At 39.4% G+C, this 23,384-nt stretch overlaps 2 protein-coding genes across 6 annotated transcripts in view; both read left to right on the top strand.

Moving 5' to 3' along the window:
- Positions 1-17,683, top strand: part of LOC130915768 (suppressor of tumorigenicity 7 protein homolog) — a 34,154-nt gene extending 16,471 nt beyond the window's left edge. For 2 of the 5 annotated variants that reach the window (XM_057835813.1, XM_057835809.1), the window contains 14 exons: positions 2,370-2,452; positions 8,811-8,970; positions 9,219-9,273; positions 9,713-9,828; positions 9,902-9,977; positions 10,237-10,391; positions 12,394-12,491; positions 12,593-12,722; positions 13,064-13,136; positions 14,515-14,617; positions 14,696-14,846; positions 15,237-15,329; positions 17,069-17,211; positions 17,437-17,683. In XM_057835813.1, coding sequence (XP_057691796.1) covers positions 2,375-2,452; positions 8,811-8,970; positions 9,219-9,273; positions 9,713-9,828; positions 9,902-9,977; positions 10,237-10,391; positions 12,394-12,491; positions 12,593-12,722; positions 13,064-13,136; positions 14,515-14,617; positions 14,696-14,846; positions 15,237-15,329; positions 17,069-17,211; positions 17,437-17,532 — 1,527 coding nt within the window. In that variant the 5' untranslated portion in view covers positions 2,370-2,374 and the 3' untranslated portion in view covers positions 17,533-17,683. The remainder of the gene's footprint in view (positions 1-2,369; positions 2,453-8,810; positions 8,971-9,218; positions 9,274-9,712; positions 9,829-9,901; positions 9,978-10,236; positions 10,392-12,393; positions 12,492-12,592; positions 12,723-13,063; positions 13,137-14,514; positions 14,618-14,695; positions 14,847-15,236; positions 15,330-17,068; positions 17,212-17,436) is intronic. The other 3 variants (XM_057835810.1, XM_057835812.1, XM_057835811.1) reach the window with 3 other exon arrangements.
- A 142-nt stretch (positions 17,684-17,825) lies between these two features.
- Positions 17,826-23,384, top strand: part of LOC130915770 (hatching enzyme 1.2-like) — a 31,953-nt gene continuing 26,394 nt past the window's right edge. The window contains exon 1 of the mRNA XM_057835815.1: positions 17,826-18,051. Within this exon, the coding sequence (XP_057691798.1) occupies positions 17,980-18,051 (72 nt within the window). The 5' untranslated portion in view covers positions 17,826-17,979. The remainder of the gene's footprint in view (positions 18,052-23,384) is intronic.

Raw genomic sequence — 23,384 nt, forward strand, 5'->3', positions numbered from 1 at the left:
TTGGGAGAAGGTTCTTTTGGTGGTATGCAGTGTTGACTTTTCGCCAGACATGGCGGTTTTGGTTGTGACCAAACAGTTCAATTTTGCACCTACATCAGTTGATGAAAACTCTTTTTAATTTAGTCTCGACAACACAACTGTTAAAAAAACAAAAAAAAACTACTGAATTGATTGATTAGGAAATCAGGTTGAAATAATAGAAAATTCCAAAATGTTGAGGGGGTTCACAAACTTTTGAGCAGCACTGTATAAAAGCACTTGAGAAAACAATCCTTATTTGATTTATCATAATTCGTGCATGAATTGTTTAATGTTTATGTGACAAATTGTATTTTTGTAGGTTTACACTACCTGTCCTAGACTATTATCACTGGTGTAGTGCATCAGAGTGTTTCTTCTGTTAAGACCAATTTTATTCACACATCAGCTGATTTTTCGTGGGCAAATGAGTTTTTATTTGGTTGGAACTTACTTACTGATCCCCTACCCACCCATCCGCATGCTACGCCATAGTTTTCATTGACCAACTTTTTGTGGTCATATGACTTTCATTTGAGTATTGTTTGGGGAAATCTAAATGCACACTGAGACTCAAAAGTGCATGACACCTAATTTGCCGATGTAGTATGAATGTCCAGTGTGTAGGTGGCTGCACTAACAAAATTGATTCTTGCGTGTACTTGTACTACTTGTAACCCTTCTGCTCCTATTTCGCCGTATGATAGACAGACAATGTTGTCAGATGAAGTGGACTAGTGCCCAATTGAGCTATTTTCAAATACTTGGCGTGGGAGAGAAATGCATTGGATGGGTTGATAAATTTTGGCAAAATTTTGGGTGTTTTGACAGTCTTTGACAGGAAGTTATAATTTGGGCTGTTTTTATTGAACTGGGTGGGTTTTACAGTGTGATTGGGCGTGGAGACCGTCGTTCCAATCTGGCTACCCTTGAGACACATGCCACCAAAAGCTAGCTGGCCAGCTAGCTATTTAATCAAAAGCTGGAGTAATTTGTGCATTCATTCATTCATCTATCAATTCTAATGTATTTTATTGACAGCGTTTAAGAGATTAAATAGAAATATTATTTTTCAACTCCCCCACAAAAAAAAATAACTTGCCATCCCTTTCTCTTTGAAGCAGGCAAGCCCAAACGACGTTCGGACCTCAACGCCTCAGTGCTCCAAAAACTTTGGAAATTAGACATTTATTTTATCAAAAAGCACAGTTGACAGGAATTAAGAAACCATAGGAGGAGGTTCCTCCTGCGACCAATTAAAGAAGCAAAAGCAACTAACATTGTACTGATTAGTTAAACTGTCCAGATTGTCATACTAATAGTAGACTGCTAAAGTACTAAAAAAAAAAACAACAACAACAGGATAGTGGAAATATCGACTAACTGTGTGAATGGGAGATAAGGAAGAGTCAGCGGCATCAGTCGTCAGCAAGGAGTTCGTTCTGAAAGGACGAGAGGCTCCACTTCACGCCACTCAATGGCCGAGCAGCTGCACTCTGTTTGCACACGTGCCAACCAGGCTGGCCTGCTGCTCGTCTGAGTGCCGCCTTTGTCCCCACCACCTTCACCACTGCTTGATACATCACAAACCATACACTCTAAGCACCATCATTGGTCTTTGTAAATACAACACTAAATCAAGTATTGCCAGTGTTTTAGACCTCTAGTATTATACAGGCTGGTTCAAAAGTAGCTGTATACATTTAAACGCCAATTAATGTTATTTATGATGAAAAGTCATCCTTCAACATTGTGATTTTTTTTTTTTTTATTCATCTCCTGAATGCTGCAACACAAATTCCCACGTGCATCAGTTTACAAAAACCAACAACAACAAAAAACTTCCCAGATATTTTCTTTAAAGTCTCAAGCAAGGGAGTTGAGTTCAAAAGTAGTGTTTCAAGATTTTTCTTTTTTCTGTTTCTAGTCTGGATTAGAAATTCAAATAATGGCCCAAAGCTTAAAATTAGGCTTTCATGTGAAGTTTAGGATTTGAAAGTAATGTTTCAAGGCAAGATTGGGGTTTCAAAATACAATTAATGACTAACATTCAGGTTTTAAATTAGGGTTCCAAGTCTGGGTGTAGATGGATGTATTGACCTGGTGGTGAGCCTTCCCTTATTTTATCCTTCCTTAAAACAAGTGTATACTGTAATTAATTAGATTTCAATATCAAAAGTCTAAAGTGAGAATAAAAAGCTAGAATGTGAAAACCAGAGACAGGTGTCACGGCTTCTCCATAACAAAGTCAGCATGAAAAACTAAAAGCCTAAATGAGTAACTCTTGTACTTCTAGTGTTTATTTTTTGTGTACTAAGCCAGATGGCGGTTTCTTTCTTATCTCTCTGCAGTAAGCATGTTTCTCAACACACTGACACCCAAGTTCTACGTGGCTTTGACAGGCACCTCTTCTCTTATATCGGGACTGATTTTGGTGAGAACACACTTTGCTTACATCACAATAAAACTGCTACATTTTGACTTGATTGTAATAATGTGTACAGTCTGTTCAATGAATATTGGGACATAAAAAATATATATATAATCATTTTGGCTCCAAACACCATCAAAAATTGATTTGAAATGATATGAACTAGATGTGCTTTAACTGCAAACTTTCAACTAAAATACTATGAAAATTTCACCTTTTGATTATTGATTGCAGAGGTGGGTAGTAATGTGAATGTGTTAGATTTACTCTATTACATTTACATGAGTAACTTTTTGAGAAAAAGTACTTCTTAGAGTAGTTTTACCACACCATACTTTTTACTTTTCGTTGAGTAGATTTGTGAAGAAGAAGCACTACTCATACTCCACTACTTTGGGCTACACTAGAGTCGTTACATTTTTCCACTTTATTCTACATATTGACTTTATTTTTGCCAGAGATGCCAACAGAGTGCTACCAGTTTCACCAATGCGATGTGGCAACAATAAACACGTCTCCATTATACCATTCAGAGTTAACAATATTTTTTTCTCCACTAGATGGCGCTCATGCTTTTTGGTTCAGGTCTAAATTTGATGATTTGTGTGTCATCTTTTTGGCATAATACAGTCATTTTATAGGCTCATCAACTCAGCAGGGATCCCCAACACCAACGGGGACAGGTACCAGTGTGTGCTGAATTTGCTTCCGGGCCGCAGAGAAAAAAATAAATAATTTGTTAATGACTGCAATTAAATTTGCATACATCGCCCTCTGGTGGTTGGCCACCATTACTGGGGTGTTTGCACATTTATAGTATCTCAGCGTCAGTCACTGTAAATAGTAACGCTAGTTAGGCCTACTGCGTTGTGTGATTTCCTTGGACAGCTTTTTTTACGGGGAAAAGGCCACCTGCTGAGCCAGAAGAGGGGCTTACAACAAAGTCTATTATGCACAATATATGACTAAAAGCTAGCAAACAAGGCAACAAAAGCACTGAGAGCATCATACCTCGTGGCGAACTGTATTGCTAAAGCCAAGAAACCTTTCACGATTGGAGATAACTTGTTATGCCTACGACCAAGGATAATTGCCATCAAGTTTTAGGGGAGACTGCTGTTTAAAAAAAAAAAGAAAAAAGGTTAATTTAGCGTATGGTGAGTTACATTTTCCCTTCACTTATTTTTAACCAAACCCTTCTATCTGGCATCATCCCTACCTCTTTAAAAACTGCTACTGTAATCCCGCTACATAAAAATGGTGACATCTCTGACCTCAATAATTATCGTCGTATATCCAAGCTTCCGTTTTTATCCAAAATCCTTGAATCTTTGATTAATTCTCAACTACGTTCTTTTATTGACTCGTCTAACATACTTCAGCCGCAACAGTCTGGTTTTCGCCCAGGTCACAGTACAATTACAGCTACAGTTTCTGTCTGAAATAATATTGTCTCCTTTTTTGGTAATAAACAGTTCTGTGCTGCTCTTTTCATTGATCTTTCAAAAGAATTTGATACCGTTGATCATAAAATTCTTCTTCATAAACTGCAGGCCTTAGGTTTATATTTTAATGCTCTTAACTGGTTCCAGTCCTACCTTACAGACAGAATACAAACTGTTCCTGCTGACGGTGTTAAATCAAGTCCACTTACTTTTACAAATGGGGTGCCGCAGGGGTCTGTCCTTGGACCACTCTTTTTTACGATATACAGTGGGGAGAACAAGTATTTGACACACTGCCGATTTTGCTGGTTTTTCCACTTGCAAGCCATGTAGAGGTCTGTAATTTGTATCATAAGTTCTCTTCAACTGTGAGGGACGGAATCTAATACACAAATCCAGAAAATCACACTGTATAATTTTTTAAATAATAAATTTGTATTTAAATGCATGAAATAAGTATTTGATACATTACCAACTAGTAAATATTTCGGCTCTTAGTTCTTTTTTAAGAACCCCTCCTGTTCTCCACTCATTACCAGAAGTAACTGCACCTGTTTGAACTTGTTACCTGTATAAAAGACACCTGTTCACATGCTCAAACAAACAAACTCCAACCTCTCCACAATGGCCAAGACCAAAGAGCTGTGTAAGGACATCAGGGATAAAATAATAGACCTGCACAAGGCTGGGATGGGCTACAGGAAAATAAGCAAGCAGCTTCATGAGAAGGTATCAACTGTTGGAGCGATTATTAGAAAATGGAAGAAGTTCACGTTGACCGTCAATCTGCCTCGTTCTGGGGCTCCATGCAAGATCTCACCTCGTGGGGCATCACTGATCATGAGGAAGGTGAGGGATCAGCCCAGAACTAAACGACAGGACCTGGTCAATGACCTGAAGAAAGCTGGAACCACAGTCTCGAAGAAAACCATCGGAAACACATTACGCCGTCATGGATTAAAATCCTACAGCGCACGCAAGGTCCCGCTGCTGAAGCCAGTGCATGTCCAGACACGTCTGAAGTTTGCCACTGACCAACTAGATGATCCAGAGGAGCAGTGGGAGAAGGTCATGTGGTCGGATGAGACCAAAATTGAACTTTTTGGTCTAAACTCGGCTCTTCGTGTTTGGAGGAAAAAGAAGGATGAGTACAACCCCAAGAACACCATCCCAACCGTAAAACATGGAGGAGGAAACATCATTTTTTGGGGCTGCTTCTCTGCCAAGGGTACAGGACGACTGCACCGTATTGAGGGGAGGATGGATGGGGCTATGTATCGCCAGATCTTGGCTGACAACCTCCTTCTTTCAGTGAGAGCCCTGAAGATGGGTCGTGGCTGGGTCTTCCAGCATGACAACGACCCAAAGCACACAGCCAAGGCAACTAAAGAGTGGCTCCGTAAGAAGCATCTTAAGGTCCTGGAGTGGCCTAGCCAGTCACCAGATCTGAACCCGATAGAAAATCTATGGAGGGAGCTGAAAGTCCTTGTTGCCCGGCAGCAGCCCCGAAACCTGAAGGCTCTGGAGAAGATCTACATGTGGGAGTGGGCCAAAATCCCTGTTGCAGTGTGTGCAAACCTTGTCAAGGACTACAGGAAACATTTGGTATCTGTAATAGCAAACAAAGGTTTCAGTACCAAATATTAAGTTCGATTTTTGTGATGTATCAAATACTTATTTCATGCAATTAAATGCAAATGTATTATTTAAACATCATACAACGTGATTTTCTGGATTTTTGTATTAGATTCCGCCCCTCACAGTTGAAGAGAACTTATGATACAAATTACAGACCTCTACATGCTTTGCAAGTGGGAAAACCAGCAAAATCTGCAGTGTATCAAATACTTTTTCTCCCCACTGTACATTAATAATATTATTCTTCCTAATCAATATTGCAAAGTCCACTTTTTTGCAGATGATTGCATTCTATATGCTCCCGGTTCTTCCCCAGCTCTAGCTCTGACTCATTTACAGACTGCTTTTGATTCTTTACAAATATCTCTTCATAACCACAGATTAGTTTTAAATGCTGAAAAAAATTAAATACTTCACCACTTCCACCATTACTGACAATAACTTATCCGGAATCAAACCCCTAACTGGTACCAAAATTACTCTCACTGACTCATACAAATACTTAGGAATTTGGATTGACAGTAATTTATCATTCAAAACCCATATTCATCATCTAATCCGTAAATTTAAATTCAAACTTAGCTTCCTGTATAGAATCAAAGGCTGTCTGTCAACTTCTAACCGAAAAACCTTTGTGTTATATCTACTTTTGTTTCTTTTCTTGATTATGGGGACATACTGTATTATCATGCAGCTCCATCAACTCTTCATCAGTTAAACCCGGTCTATCACATTGTACTACGTTTCATCACCAATGACAATTTCTGCACTCATCATTGTACCCTTTATCAAAACGTCAGATGGTCTTCACTACAGTCAAGAAGAAATATCCACGTCATGTTATTCATCTATAAGGCATTATTGTGCAAACTTCCTGGCTACCTCACATCTCTCCTGTCATTCAAATCCAGTAACTACAAAACACAATCAACTAACTACTTAACCCTAAAAATTCCACTCACACGCACTAATGTTGGCAGAACTGGCTGTAGCTATTATGCTCCTCTTAAGTGGAACGAATTGCAATCTACTCTTAGACTACAGTCAATCATTCATCTTGGTGATTTTAAATCTCTTTTGTCTGATGTTTTTACTGATCATTGTAACTGTGTTCGTTAGTGTATTTTTTTATGTTGTCCGATATTTGTGAATGTTTCTTTGTGCTCAGGCCTCTCATGTAAAAGAGATGTTAATCTCAATGAGACTGCATGATAAAATAAAGATAAAATAAAATGTTCGTTTTTAGCCCTGTCGTGTTATTTTATATTTACTCTAATTTTCTGCCAGACATTGCAGGTCTGTGAAAAAAAAGGCACAAATCCCACGGGTCTGTGGTGCAAAAAAGGTTGGGGACCACTGGGCTATATTACAGTACAATTACAGTTCATATGGATAAGGTTGTACCATTATTATTATTTATTTATTTTTTTTTTTTTGATCTGACACTTTAAGCAGTTACTCGCAATTACCTATTACTTGATTATTCTTTTCAACAAATACTTTTTTACTTGAGTAATTTTTTGGATGACTACTTTTTCTTGAGTAATATTATTTAGAAGTAACGCTACTTTTGAGTAAAATTGTTGGCTACTCTACCCACCTCTGCTTGATTGACAATTTTGTAAATCTCAACTTTTTTTGCAATGACAACTCTAGATGACTGACATTGAGACTCTAGGTGTTCTGACATTCACTGGTGATTAGTTTAGTGTTTGTTTATGTGCCTGGAAATTGACTGGTGACAGTCCTTCACTCTTCTACATGTGCTCTCTGATTGACCTGTGAGTGGTCCATTGTTTGTCTGTATGTGCTCTGTTATTGGCCTGTGACTGAACCAATGTTTGTCTATTTTTGTACTACCACTGACCGGTGACTAGTCTTTAAAGGGACTAATACAGTAGTAAATCTGTTTTTATAATCAGAGTTAATAGAGGGAGTTGGTTGTGAAAGCTGGCAGACTTCAAAGGAGGAATTGTTTGTTTTGTTTTATGGGCATGTCACATGATGGCGAAGGTGCATGGCTGGCGAGTAGCGAGTAGACGTAGTTTCAAGTTTAATATATTTTCTTTTTTAAATAATATAACTGTAATAACATCTGAAGAAGATTTGCATGTGATGCCACCAACTTCTCCGTCCTTGGTTGTGAATAGTGCAGACGATTGAAGAGAATAGGAATTTTAAAATTGCCTGTCGCAAAATATGAAGCTCATCGAACCTACCCCAGCTGAACTTAGGTGAGCTCCAGGCTACAGCTTGGTTTGCTCACCAGTCAATCCCAGGGCACATAAAGACAAACAAATCATTTAGTCTTTGAATGTAACGTACCTGGTAAAAACCTCCGAGCATTGAAAGAACAACTTAATGCTGAAAGGCTGTAAAGAAGAAAACTAACCTCAGAATTGAAAGAAATATTTGAGAAATGCAGACAGGAAAAACTGAGAAATACAGAAAAAGAAGACAATACTTGTAATCATAATGCCATAGTCGTTTGCTTTTTCTAAAAGCAAGGGTGGGGACGATTCTTTTAAAAAACTTAGATGTTATTCTAAGGCAATATCGTCCAGCCTTAACAGTGAGTGTTGTGTTATGTTTCACGCTGGGCAATAAAGACGCATTTATGTTTGCATTTTGTGACAAGGGTGCTCTTAGAGTAAAGTGCCTAAGCCCCCGCTGCTATTAAAGTCATTAGCTCCTAGCATCCTGCATTCAGGCCTTTCCATTAATGGACACAGTGTTGCTGTACCACTCCACACATCTAATTGAACTCCACCTTGTGTTGATGATGATGTCATTACAATGCATAGAAGGGCAAATTTTGAATAATACTTAAAATCACATTTTTTAAAATTTAGTTATTAAACTTAAAATGTGTCTTAAAGATTGATTACAATTTAAAAAGTGTCCCACTAAAGCAATCGATTATCTTTTGTATTATAGTACATGCGTACTGATATGGTCTACAATGCATATAATTATTGAACGTCTAAGATTTTATGGAAACCGCCTTATTTCATGACTAATAATAGATGAAGCAATGATGATGAACAAAAAGTGTATGCATACATTGCAAATGACCAAATTTAGTAAGTAAATTGGGCTAAATTAATGCAAAAATAGTATTAGCATACTCTCCTAAAAGTAACTGATAAAACTTTAAGCATGGGGCCTGAATTGAGACTTAATTAGTGCATAATAATCACTATCTTCCACGAACAACCCAGGCTAAGTTTATATTTTGTTCCACTGTTATAATGTTCTTTTCTTTTATTTTCATCCAGATCTTCGAGTGGTGGTATTTCAGGAAATATGGGACCTCTTTCATTGAGCAGGTGTCTGTGAGTCACCTGCGCCCTCTGCTGGGCGGCGTGGACAGCAGTTCTCCCAGCAGCTCTAGTGCCAGCAACGGTGACGCTGACTCAAGCCGGCAAAGCGTGTCGGGTGAGTAGCGCATACCCTCAACGATCACTGCCAATTCCTTTCAGTTTTGGGGATCCTCTATAGTTATGCCTCATTAAACTATTTTGGAATGGGGATTTCACGAATCAATCTGGAAAGATGTCAAATAGACAAACACTTTTCTGTGTTATCAATCACAACCATCTTTGTTTTGCTTAAATTGGCTTCTTTTTACAATCAAACTCATCCTAATGTGTGCTTTAGCTAAGTTGTCTTTCCCTCTTTCACAGAATGTAAAGTTTGGAGAAATCCGTTGAATTTATTCCGAGGAGCCGAGTACAATCGGTGAGTGATGGCGGGGAGATCCCACAAGCCTTCTTCTTCTCTTTGATGTTCAGGCTCCTTAGCGCTGACGTTCTCCTTCCAAACGCCTTTGAGAGGTTCCCTAGCTCACTTTATTCTTGACTGGTTATCCTCCCTCTTCTCTATTTTATCTTTCATCTTCACTTGTTTTTCATGATCGCCACTCTCCTCTCTGCTTTTGATATGCAATGTGTATTAAAAGTATTGGGACAAAGATGTTAAAAGACATCCCACACTACATGCATGCAAGACAATTCAAACAATTAATTAAATAAATACGTAAAAGCGCGTGCTTACCTGGAGGAGCTAGGTGTTAAAGGACTGACATAAGCAGACCTTCTTTGTGTAGCAAGAAATGATGAGTAACAGCACAATTAAAGCATTGTTAGTTCCAAGCATTCCATTTCCTGGTGCTCGTCAGGTACACGTGGGTGACGGGCCGAGAGCCACTGACATACTACGACATGAACCTGTCGGCACAGGACCACCAAACTTTCTTCACCTGCGACTCGGACCACCTCCGGCCTGCAGACGCCAGTGAGTTACACCTAACTGATGTGCTTCTTTCCAAGTATTCCTGATTCTGAAACTCTTTTCTTATGTTGGTCAGTCATGCAGAAGGCGTGGAGGGAGAGAAACCCACAAGCTCGCATCTCAGCTGCACATGAAGCACTGGAACTAGAAGAGTATGTTTTTCCCTGTATGCTATTCCTATTTTATCTCCATCTTAAAGCTAACACAAAATGCAAAAAATAATAGATGGGCTGATAAGACTACTGATCACAATGCCCCAGTGAAAACAAAATGATTGTTTCAGAATGTTAATGGGAGTTTAATTACAAAAATAGTAGCAGTTGAAGCATAGAGCCATGTGGAGCTCCAATGTTCAATTTTATTTAGTACACAGTTCTTTTTAAACCTCAACTTGTCGTTGCTTCTGTCCAGCTGCGCGACGGCGTACATTCTACTTGCTGAGGAGGAGGCCACCACCATTATGGAGGCGGAGCGCTTGTTCAAACAGGCACTGAAAGCTGGCGAGGGATGCTACCGCCGTAGTCAACAGTTGCAGCACCACAACACACAGTACGAGGCCCAGCACAGTGAGTAGCCATATTCCTCTTTTCTGTCCTTGATTGCATAAGCCTATTTGGACAAGACCATCCTATTCTTAATGTACAGATTTCGTTACCATGACAACAAGGGGTCCCGACTAATGCTGCTCATTAGAGGCAGCTCTGCTTACCTGATGATGTTGCTTGAATGTGTCTCTGGATCTTCAGTTAGCCAACTTCCAAATCATTAGTTGAGAATTTGGTGAAGGGGTGGGGTTATGTAATTTAGCAGCACTTTTCCATTACAGTGGAGCTGAAATTTAGATCTTTCTCATGACACTTATAGAAATGGGCACACAACAGCAAATGTACCCACTAAATGGACAAGGCCGTCCAGACCAACAGCTACCGGTATATAGGCGTGTCGCGATAAAAAATTTTAGTGTGCGATAATTTATCTCATAAATTATTGCGATATGCGATATTATTGCGCCCCCCAATTTTTTTTTAAAAACCAATTTACAATAACACAGAGAGAATACAGTATATATTAATAGATCAAGTACACCGATTTAAACGCGATAAATATTTACTCCTAAATCCAAAAATACTTTTTAAGAAATCACAACTATAAACAATAGACCATGCCTCTCAAGTAAAAGACAACAATATTAATACCGCACAGAAACACAGCATAAATAAAATGTGTTTTTCAAGGAAAAAAAAAATGCACTTAATAACTTAAGCATTTAGGCAAATGAAAACTTTTCCCCTCATAGCTTCTGCAATGGTGTTCCATAGGGATTCAACGATACAGTTAAGTCACGGTTCTGAACGATTTTCGATACGGGGGTCACAATTTTCGATCTGATTCAATACATTTAATGCTCTGAAAAAATAACAATTATATTTTTTGCTTCGTTTTTTTTTTTTTTTTTTTTTTTGCTAATGAGCAACACTTAAATTGCCATCATATAAACATGCATTTTAGTGCGTAATATTTATCTGGTTACTTCTTGCTGATCTGAAAAAGTTTTGTATAAAAGTCCTGAGAACAATTTTTACTGTTTGTAAAGTGAGGCAGGGCACACTTTTGATGGCTACAGCTCTCTTAGTAGCTAGGTTTACTACATGAGCAAGACATCCTATATGTGGTCCGAATCCATCTGTGTCATGTACTGAATTAACAATATTTGCAACATTATCTATTGTCACCGGTATGGATTGATTTGGCCTTAACTTCCATTCAGTCATGGCGGTTTATATAATTCATCGATGTAGTATATGGACTACGTGTCCCATAATCACTTTGGGCTCACGTAGCCAATGGCATGGGACGCAGCACATCTAGTTTGCTATTTCATGATATCTAGTGTGTGCGCACATTAAAAAGGTTAGCAGACGCCGCTAAAGTCACGTCTGCTCATTACTGCACAGTGCACAACACCGGCATATGACAATAGACTTTCATAAACAGGACGAGTTTGAAGCACAGCACTCTTAATTTGCCACTCAATGTTCATCATTTCCATTCAGCTGTCGGTTGTCAAAGCGAGGTTGTTCATAGCAGCCAAGTCGGTAACAATGTTTTGGCGGATTTCGTTGTAAATATCCGGCGTTGTGCCAAAAAATATCCGCTCTGCGTGAAATGTCACCCCTGACTGGAGCGCCCACACGTCAACAACACCGGCGCGCCGGAGATGGTCCGCAGTCAATCCGAAGCACTGACGCGGCCGGTATACGTTGAACAATAGGATATAATGGGAACGATTGGCTCTGGCGCTATTTTTTGCCGGACCTGGAATGAGGATGCATTTTGCGCAGTTGGTAACAAGGAATCCGAACTTTTAACAACACGTCTGCTGCACGCGCATGTACGCACGTGCACGCGAGGCGATAAAGCGCACCGGAAAAATTACCGCCTTCATTTTTATTTATCGAGCGATAAATGGAATTTTTGCATATTGCGACAGGCTTACCGGTATATGTATATAAGACATTATAAAGTCGGTTTCCCCTTTAACATGGACATACTTGATTTTTCACGCAGGAAGAGACACCAACGTCTTAGTGTATATCAAGAGGAGGCTGGCTATGTGCTCCAGAAAGCTTGGCCGAACGAGAGAGGCAGTAAAAATGATGAGAGATGTAAGTCATACAGAAACGCAGGCATACATAGACTCATACAAACATATACATTGTGTCTTCTATCTGTTTTGCACGCTGTCTGCTATTACATGTAACAACAGTTGTGTGTTTTCCAGTTAATGAAGGAGTTCCCTCTCCTCAGTATGTTCAACATCCACGAAAACCTGCTGGAGTCGCTGCTAGAGTTGCAAAACTACGCAGACGTGCAGGCTGTACTGGCCAAGTACGACGGTATGAGATAGCACACACAAGTGTGTCAACATACAGTATACAGTACACCTAGAAACAACAAAAGCAACATTCAGGCCAGACTGGCCACTACAGTCCAGATTCTAGGTCAGTGTTTTGTACCATCTAATGAGCCAAGGCACATATATAAATGACAAAAAGCTCACTTTATGAACTGAAAGAATAATCTTTTCTTTATTAGACCAATTGAAGCAAAAGCTATTCAGTTCTTTGACTTGAAACAGGTTTATTGGATTTACAGGCATCTCGTGAAAGTGCATGTGTTGACTTGATGTGTCCCGCTCAATAAAGTAACTTTGTTTTTTTCTGTGTGTGTGTAACAGATATTAGTTTACCTAAATCTGCAACTATATGCTACACAGCAGCATTACTCAAAGCCAGAGCTGTGTCAGACAAGTGAGTAGTGCCTCTACACTACACACTACACATCAATCTACAATGCAGCACTTGATACCACACTATTCTATGACAACTACTGTGTACTATATGCTACAGTACACTGTAGAAAATTACAGTACCCTCTAACACAGGAACAAAACATACAACTGTAGTCATTAACATGCTTGACACCACCCTACACATTTTCATACCACTGTAGGTTACTCAAAATAACACACTTTGGTAGTAGCCTCATGATAATCATTGTAACTGGCATGGCACTAATTATGCTAAAGACAACATGACACTAACACTACACTCTTAAAACAATATGGGTTCCCTTTATAATGCACACATTACTTAAGACAACACAATACACAATTCTAAATGAAATGATGCTACCCATCAGCTACCACAAAATGATGCCACATGACACTACACATAAATATGTCATGATACTAAAATCTGTTCTCTAAATGATTTTGAACTGCACTACAAAACATTACACTAAATGGCACTTCAGTAAACTGAATGATACTGTAGTACATTGCATTGCACTAAATGACACCATATTAAGTTTGATCAAAATGCGGTGGTAGCTCAACATACGATCCTTTCGACATCCGACGTAAAATTTCACTCATAATTTGTCACGACATATGACGACATGCTCTCATTGTTTTCCCGCAAGACAGACGCACGACAGATTTTCTTGTGAGAGAAATCAACCTCCGTCCGCCAGTCTCTATAAGTTAAGGTGACGATAAAAACGCTTTTTTTTTTCTTTTCCAATTTATTAGTATTATTGTTATTTTAACATCGGCAAGGTAGTCGCCAGCTTTGTCGGGTTTTTAATAATTTATTTCAGAACTTGTACAGCACAACAAGCAACTGTCTGCCATAGCCGATGCCAAAAACATGAAAAAAAGTAAAAACTTCCCACTCTAGCGCACCTTCCTCTCTCGTCAGTCACTGTGCGTTAAGGAACAGAGTGCAAAACACAATTGCCACACAAGAACCCATTTGGTTACATTATTATTATTTTTACATTTTTATTCTGATTTGTATTTATAATTTAATTGGTTTGCTATGTGTAATTGTTTTTTGTCATTGTACCAGAAGTACTGTATTTAGTAAGTATTTAGCATTGGTTTTTGGACTGTGGAACGTATTAATCGAATTATAATGTATTCTTATGGGAAAATCACGCTCTACGTATGACCATTTCGATTTAAAAACCAGGTCCTAAAACGAATTAGATTCGTATGTAGAGGTACCACTGTATGCTACACTAAACAACACCATCATCTTGTTTGACTGGTAGCTAATGCAGCACTGTACGTACAATGTAAACCTTATAGAATTTTGCTATGAGTGCATGTGTTCATACATACAGGTTCTCTCCAGAGGCGGCGTCAAGGCGAGGTTTGAGCACCGCAGAGATGAATGCAGTAGAAGCAATTCACAGAGCGGTGGAGTTCAACCCCCACGTCCCAAAAGTTGGTCACTCACACTCACCCACCCTGGTTGGTGGCGGTTACATGATTAACGTTTTTCTTTGTATGTGACTAATTCAGTATCTTCTGGAGATGAAGAGTCTGATACTTCCTCCAGAGCACATCCTCAAGCGAGGAGATAGCGAGGCCATTGCGTACGCCTTCTTTCACTTGCAACATTGGAAGCGTGTGGAGGGAGCGCTCAACCTGCTACACTGCACCTGGGAGGGAAGTAGGTTGCACACATGAACATCATATAAACATTACCGTGCATTCAGAAGGTTTTGACAGCGATTCACCTTTTCCATATTTTGTTATGTTAGATCCTTAAATTGACTAAATTTGGGGTGGATGGGTGAACTGCAAGAAACATAGATTTGCCAGGCTTCTCCCATCTTGTTCAAAAAGACCTTATTTTTATGTTAAAAAATTCTTATTTCACGTGTGTAGAATTTTAAGAACAAATATTTTGAAATAAGGTTATAACGTCAAAAAGTGAAGCGCTGTGAATGCTTCTGGGCTGCATTGTATAAATAATAACATAAATATATAAATATAAATATGAATAAAATAATAAATAAATATAAATAATAACACTCATCCAATGCTTCCTTGTGCATAGCGTTCAGAATGATCCCATATCCCTTGGAAAAAGGTCATCTCTTCTATCCTTATCCCATCTGCACAGAGACAGCGGACAGAGAGCTGCTACCCAGTAAGACGCACACACACTGTGTTCAGTACACACTTTTCAAGGTGAAGTCCTCATATTATTTTCGACATATAACATGATAATAAGACCCCACCACCAACACCATTACAATAAATTTCCTGTAAACTCTTGACTTGTTTGCTGCCACTAGTGGTGCTTACGAATTTAAAAAATATCATTAATCCGTTCTAGTCACATAAACAACCCACCATTTTGTCTGACAAATCTTTAACTAAAATAACACTGTAGTGGGGAAAAAAATGGAACTGTGAAAAAGATTGTAAAGAAATAGACTGTGTTTCTTAGGTGTAATTATTTTACGAACTCCTAGATAATGTGTTGTAAGTCTAAATGAGCTAACCACTTTTCCCATTGCAAATAACGTAAAAATCTTTTGGCAAATAAGTTCTTCTAAAATAATTAGCAAAAAGGCAATAGTTTACTTAAAGTGCCTGTGACACAAAAAATGCATCAAAAGATCCTTGTCACCGCAAAGAATGGGCAAAACAAGTCCGACAATCTAGAAAGACCATTGGACGGATGACGATGTGAGTAAGATGCGTGTTTTAAGTTATGTCAAATACTGGGATCATGGCAAACATTTTAATAAGGAGGTGGCTTGTATTTGGTGGGTGACAATGCTCGCTGTCCACCGAGAAGGCCACTCGGCTGACGACTGGCTGCTTGTCGCACACCATGGTCGCCAGCCGATAAGTGAGTGCTCACCTATAAAGCGCTATCCTTGGCTTGGGCCCGGGGAGACCCACACACTCCGATGTCGGCCGGATAGTTCACCGAGAATGCGCCATTTTTGGCTAAATTCCCCTCTGCATCCCGGGCAACCAGCAATGCATGCCTGCCTGTGCCGAAGCAGAACGATGAGCCGAAACGTGCTCGCCGCCGGGGGCTGGCCGATTGGTGAAGACAATCACCCCGCTGCTGTGTGTGACATGAGTGTGGGTAGTTTCGTGTGATTTTTTTTCATTTTTGAAAGACTTGGAAGAGCCACTCTGTTTGGGATAGCATGTCGTCTAGCTCTAGGGAAATGACAAGAGCCGGACTAACTCTGGTGGCATAAAATACCGTACAGGAGGTTTAAGAAGTTGGCAATTTTGACCATTATGCACTTATTTAGCCCTGTCATACTGAATAAATGCCTTTTTAATATTTCATATTCAATTTAGCAGTGACTTTTATTTATTTTATTATATTATTTTTATATATTATTATTTTTATCATTTTATTTATTTATACTTTTAAGACTGTTATTTGTCATGACCATACAAATGATTGTTTAAAAAAATACTTAGAAAAATACTTAGATAAAAAAAATATCCTGTAAAAACATTGGAGTAGAGAGATAAAAGACAATTTGCTGCTCTCCGTCGCATTTTCCTCGTTCGTTCCTGGTTCTCGTTCCTCTTCCACTGGGCTGAATTCATAATCAGCTGAAATCGTTCCTCTGCCGACGTCAACACCCAGATGGCGGCGCCAGAGCCCCTTAATGACAGGATTAGCTAAACTGCAGATTGAAAGACTCATTTCTCGTCGTCTGCACTGCCAAATTGTTGTATATACGGTAGTCGTATCGTCTCAAAATAAGATTTGAATTCACATAATAATGCTATTTAAGTGTTTTTATGGTGTCACAGGCACTTTTAAACTCCAGCACTTTGCCAACCTCCTGACCATGTAGTTGACCTTGTACCTGTTTATTTGCGTGTCTGTGTGTGTGTGTAAAGCAGTGTTCCACGAGGTGTCGGTATACCCCAAGAAGGAGCTCCCCTTCTTCATCCTCTTCACGGCTGGCCTCTGCTCCTTCACCGCCATGCTGGCGTTGCTCACGCATCAGTTCCCGGAACTTATGGGTGTCTTCGCTAAAGCGGTTAGCACGTGCACACACACACACACCCATACACAAAAATGTATTATACGTGGGAGATAATGTAAATATTGTCTGGAACCGATTTGACCTTTAACATAATAACAATAATACATTTTATTTTGACGTGCCTTTCAAAACATATGATTAAATTCAGAATTGCACTCAATCCACTGTCTGTTTGGTAGGATCTTCATTTATTACACTGACCATATCTTGTCTTTTCAGTTCCTGAGCACGCTGTTTGCACCGCTTAACTTCATCATGGAGAAGGTGGAGAGCATCCTGCCGTCCAGCCTTTGGCACCAGCTCACACGCATCTGAAAAACTTGACTGCTTTTGTTTTGGGATTTTTATTTTTTTGGATTATTTAAAGATTTTCTTTGTTGTACAAAAACAAGTTGCCATCATTAAAAAACGATAAAAAAAACAAACAAACAAAACTACATAGTATTCCTGAAGTATTTCTATCAGTATACCAAAGTTTCCCTACCAGTGTCCTTAAATGTCATCCAGTCATGGAAAAAAACATCATCATTTTGACATGGCCATTCCACTATTTTTCTAGCTCAGAAGGTGGGAATTTGACAGGTTTCCTTCTAGCCTTCAGTCCATCTGGATAACTTTTCACACAGAACATAAAGCAAGGTGCCGCGTTCCCACCGCAGCTTGAGGGAAAGCACCGAATGTTTTCAAGGCTATCAGAGAAAGCTTTTTAAAGAGCGGAGCAGCAGAGATTCGAACTCCTTCACCATCTTGCTCTCCATCACGATGCAGCTCACCTTCTTCAGCGTCTTCACGCTGTTCGTTTGCTGTCAATGCAGCTCGGCAGCCACACAGCAGGTCAGACCCCCTTATGTGTGAAAAAAGTTTATTATGTGAAAGTTGTCTTATATTAGAGTCACTTTTAATATTTGAAATAAACAAACAGGCAGCGGGTGCCGAGATAACATTCTAAAGACAAGAACTTTATGGAAGCAATTCAGTTTTTACAAACTGATATTATTCTTATTTTAATTAGTGATACATCAATTTGGATAAGGCTCGAAGGCCAACTCTACTTGAAGCCACAATTTGCCCTCAGATTGAGCACTTTTGGTGAAACCCAGTAGTTAAGAGAATATTTCATAAAAATCCAGTCCGCTACTAAAATGGTGTGAATGTGAAATGTGATTTTATATATATTTTTTTCTATTAAAAATGCCTTCCTTGTTCTGCAGACATTAAATATGAACTCATTATTAAAAATAAAGGGAAATAATATAATGATTGCAATTAATTTTACAGTCATATAGGCATTTTACATATGGCGGAAAACATAGACAAGACTGATAAAGCAGTTTATGCTCTTGCACTCCTCTTTAAAAAACTGCTTTATTTTAGGCCAAAACAACTGTTGTGTTTGATAGAACAATATGTCTATATGCTGCCATAGCAGATTCATGGCACATTAAGCCCCCAAACTATTTTTAATTTGCCCGTTTTACCCTGGAAACCCTCGTTTACAGACGTTGCGCAACCGTTTTTGTTTCAACCCAGCCATGAAAACAAGGTAAGTAATTAGGGCCCGAGCACTAAGCGTGCGAAGGCCCTATTGTTTTGCAAAGGATTATTATTAGGGCCCGAGCACTGAGCGTGCGAAGGCCCTATTGTTTTGCAAAGGATTATTAGGGCCCGAGCACTAGACGTGCGAAGGCCCTATTGTTTTGCAAAGGATTATTATTATTATTATTATTATTATTATTATTATTATTATTCTTTTTTCAGGGCAAATGAAAATGGCCAATTTGGAGGCCTGAACATGCACGAAAAGTCACCAAAATTTGCACATACGTGCGGCTTTGCGTAAAATTCGATAATCTTGTGTCGTTTTGAAAAAATGTCAAAAAATGGCTCAGTGGCGCCCCCTTGACCCTTAAAATTTTCAAAAAGGCCTCTCCTCTCAGGTTTTCAACGTAGAGCAATGAAATTTGGGGAGTAGATACCTTATGCCTAACTGTTCAAAAAAGCCTCTTGCACCCATATTCCAAATCCAACAGGAAATCGGATATTTTGGATCAAATGTGAAATTTTTATCGGTTCACAGTTGGAGTTTACATTTGGAGGCCTGAACATGCACGAAAACTCACAAAAATTTGCACATACATGCAACTTTGCGTAAATTTTGATAATCTACAAAAAAATTTAACAAAATGGCTCAGTGGCGCCCCCTTGAAATTTTCAAAAAGGCCTTTCCTATTAGGTTTTTTCAACGTAGAACGATGAAATTTGGCGAGTCGATACATTGTGCAAAACTGCTCCAAAAAGTCTCTTGCACCCATATTCCAAACCCAACAGGAAGCCGGAAATTTTGGGTCAAATGCGAAATTTTATCGATTTACATTTGAGACCTTGTCGCTGAAGGATAAAGTTGGATCGTCTTCAAAATTGGTCAGACTATTCAGGAGACCTATGAGATCTTAAGTTTTCAAAATGGTGTGTTTTCATTCAAGGGTCTGGCCTGGGCGTGGTCCCAAAGTCGGCCATTTTTGGGCAAAATACCAAATTCAGAAAATGATTAAAAACTCCGTGATACAACGTTCAATCTTTTTCATTTCTAGCATGTATATGAGATATCCCAGCCTGAACACGACTGCATTGAAATATTACCTATTAGGCCTGGCGCCCCCTAGTGGGAACAGGAAATGGCCTTCTTTACGAGACAGGCTCCTCCTCCAAGGGAAAAAAATCTATTGACCTCAAACCTGTTTCAGGGGAGCCTCAAGACATGTGTTCAGGTCCCTGATGAAAAATATTGAGGTTTCGTTGAAGCGGAGAGGTCCAAACTGCAAGTGAAAATGACCGTCAACAATTTGTCTCGCCAAAAATTTTGAACAGTCATAACTCGGCAGATATGCAACATATCTGCGCCAAACTTTCCGTGTTTGTTGAGAGTCATACCCTGAAGGTTCTTGTAGGGGTCATTTGCATCAACTCTACAGTGCCAACTAGTGGCGACAGAAAGAAGTTTTTAAAAAGGCCTTTCCTATTGGGTTTTTTCAACATAGAGCAAGGCAATTTGGGGAGTAGATACCTTATGCAAAACTGCTCCAAAAAGTCTCTTGCACCCATATTCCAAATCCAACAGGAAATCGGGTATTTTGGATCGAATGTGAAATTTTCATGGGTTCACAGTAAGAGTTTACATTTGGAGGCTTGAATATGCATAAAAACTCACCAAAATTTGCACATACATGCGGCTTTGGATAACGTTCGATAATCTTGCAACGTTATGAAAACATGTAACAAAATGGCTCAGTGGCGCCCCCTTGAAATTTTCAAAAAGGCCTCTCCATTTAGGTTTTTCTAACATAGAGTGATGAAATTTGGAGAGTCAAAACTTTGTGCAAAACTGCTCCAAAAAGTCTCTTGCACACACATTCCAAATCCTACAGGAAATCGGGTATTTTGGATTGAATGTGAACTTTTTATCGATTTACAGTGTGCACATTTTACACCTTGGCACCTAGGGAATTAGTTTGATCATTCTCAAAATTGGTGAGACTGTTCATGAGACATATGAAATCTTAAGTTATAAAAATGGTGTGTTTTCATTCACGGGCCTGACCTGGGCGGGGCGCCAAATTCTTCCATTTTTTCGCCAAAACACCGAATTCGGAAAATGACTGATAACTCCCTCATACAACGTTCAATCTATTTTAAATCTGGCATGTGTGTGAGGTATACCAGCCTGAGCAGGACTGGATTGAAAATTTACCATTTGTGCCTGGCGCCTCCTAGTGGGAACAGGAAATGCCCTTTTTTACGGGACACACTCCTCCTCTAAAGGGAAAAAATCAATCTACCTCAAACCTGCATAAGGGAAACCTTAAGACCTGTCTTCAGGTGCCTGATGAAAAATACTGAAGTTTCGTTGAAGCGGAGGGGTCCAAACAGGAAAGTGAAAATTACTGTCAACAATTTTTCTCTCCAAAAACTTTGAACAGTCATAACTCGGCAGATATACAAGATATCTGCGCCAAACTTCCCGTGCTTGTTGAGAGTCATACCCTGAAGGGCCTTGTAGGGGTCATTTGCATCAACCCTACAGCGCCAACTAGTGGCGATAGAAAGTCACTCGTTTTTCCAAAACATGTCCAGTTCTTTTCATGTTGGTCATTGTAGTTTCAAGACCTATTAAAATACTTTTTTACGGCCCATGTCCACGTGTCTCTGTCTGTTGCCGTGACGACCCTTTGTTCGCCATTTAAAGGAAATATTTTTTTTCAGAGACTCAGGGAGCTTATAGAGCCACAATAGTTGGCACACTTGGTCGAATTGGCCCAGTTCGAAGATTAATTTTGGTTTTGAATAAGGGCTTGGCTGCACAGCTCAGTAATGGCTCCTTTTTTGTAGTACTCTCTCCAATAGGGGTTTTTATCTCTTGGGTGTGGGAATGTAAATAGGCGACTTTCGAGCATGTTAGGTTCTAATGAGATGATTAGAGAGGAGGATCTGCCACCACCATGACCTGCACACAGTCCGAGTTGCGTGACGTCCGAGTTGCGCTAGATTGCGAGGGCCCGTTCAGTCCTGCTTGCAGGCCTAGTTATTATTAGGGCCCGAGCACTAAGCGTGCGAAGGCCCTATTGTTTTGCAAAGGATTATTTTTTTTTTTATTTTTTTTTTTTTTTTTTTTTTTCAGGGCAAATGAAAACGGCCAATTTGGAGGCCTGAACATGCACGAAAAGTCACCAAAATTTGCACATACGTCCGGAAAATTGTAAATTTCGATAATTTTGCAACGTTGCAAAAAAATATAACAAAATGGCTCAGTGGCGCCCCCTTGAAATTTTAAAATTGGCCTATAACATTAGGGTCTGTCAGCGTAGAGCAATGAAATTTGGGGGGTCTATACCTTGTCCAAAACCGCTCCAAAAAAGCATTTACACGCATATTCCAAACCCAACAGGAAATCGGTTATTTTGGATCAAATATGAAATTTTTATCGATTTACAGGGTGCACATTTGAGACCTTTTCGCCGAGGGAGTTAGTTGGATCATCTTCAAAATTGGTGAGACTGTTCAGGAGACATATGAAATCTTAAGTTTTGAAAATGGTGCGTTTTCATTCACGGGTCTGACCTGGGCGTGGTGCCAAAGTCGACCATTTTTTCGGCAAAATGACAAATTCAGTAAATGACTTATAGTTCCTTGACACAACGTTCAATCTTTTTCATATTTGGCATGTATGTGTGGTATCCCACCCTTAACACGAGTGCATTGAAATATTACCCATTAGGTCTAGCGCCCCCTAGTGAGAACAGGAAATGCCTTTTTTTACGAGACAGGTTCCTCCTCCAAGGGAAAAAAATCTGTTGACCTCAAACCTGCATCAGGGGAGCCTTAAGACCTGTGTTCAGGTGCCTGATGAAAAATATTGAGGTTTCGTTGAGGCGGAGGGGTCCAAACAGGAAAGTGAAAATGAACGTCAACAATTTGTCACGCAAAAAACTTTGAACAGTCATAACTCGGCAGATATACAACATATCTGCGCCAAACTTCCCGTGTTTGTTGAGAGTCATACCCTGAAGGTTCTTGTAGGGGTCATTTGCATCAACTCTACAGTGCCAACTAGTGGCGACAGAAAGAAGTTTTAAAAAAGGCCTTTCCTATTGGGTTTTTTCAACATAGAGCAAGGAAATTTGGGGAGTAGATACCTTATGCAAAACTGATCCAAAAAGTCTCTTGCACCCATATTCCAAATCCAACAGGAAATCGGGTATTTTGGATCGAATGTGAAATTTTCATGGGTTCACAGTAGGAGTTTACATTTGGAGGCTTGAATATGCACAAAAACTTGTACAAATTTGCACATACATGCGGCTTTAGATAACGTTCGATAATCTTGCAATGTTACGAAAACATGTAGCAAAATGGCTCAGTGGCGCCCCCTTGAATTTTTCAAAAAGGCGTTTCCTATTAGGTTTTTTTAACAGAGAGTGATGAAATTTGGGGAGTCGATACCTTGTGCAAAACTGCTCCAAAAAGTCTCTTGCACCCGTATTCCAAATCCAACAGGAAATCGGGTATTTTGGATCGAATGTGAAATTTTTATCGGTTCACAGTAGGAGTTTACATTTGGAGGCTTGAACATGCACGAAAACTCACAAAAATTTGGACATACATGTGGCTTT

Source organism: Corythoichthys intestinalis, chromosome 5 (assembly GCF_030265065.1).
Source record: "Corythoichthys intestinalis isolate RoL2023-P3 chromosome 5, ASM3026506v1, whole genome shotgun sequence".
NCBI lineage: Eukaryota > Metazoa > Chordata > Actinopteri > Syngnathiformes > Syngnathidae > Corythoichthys > Corythoichthys intestinalis.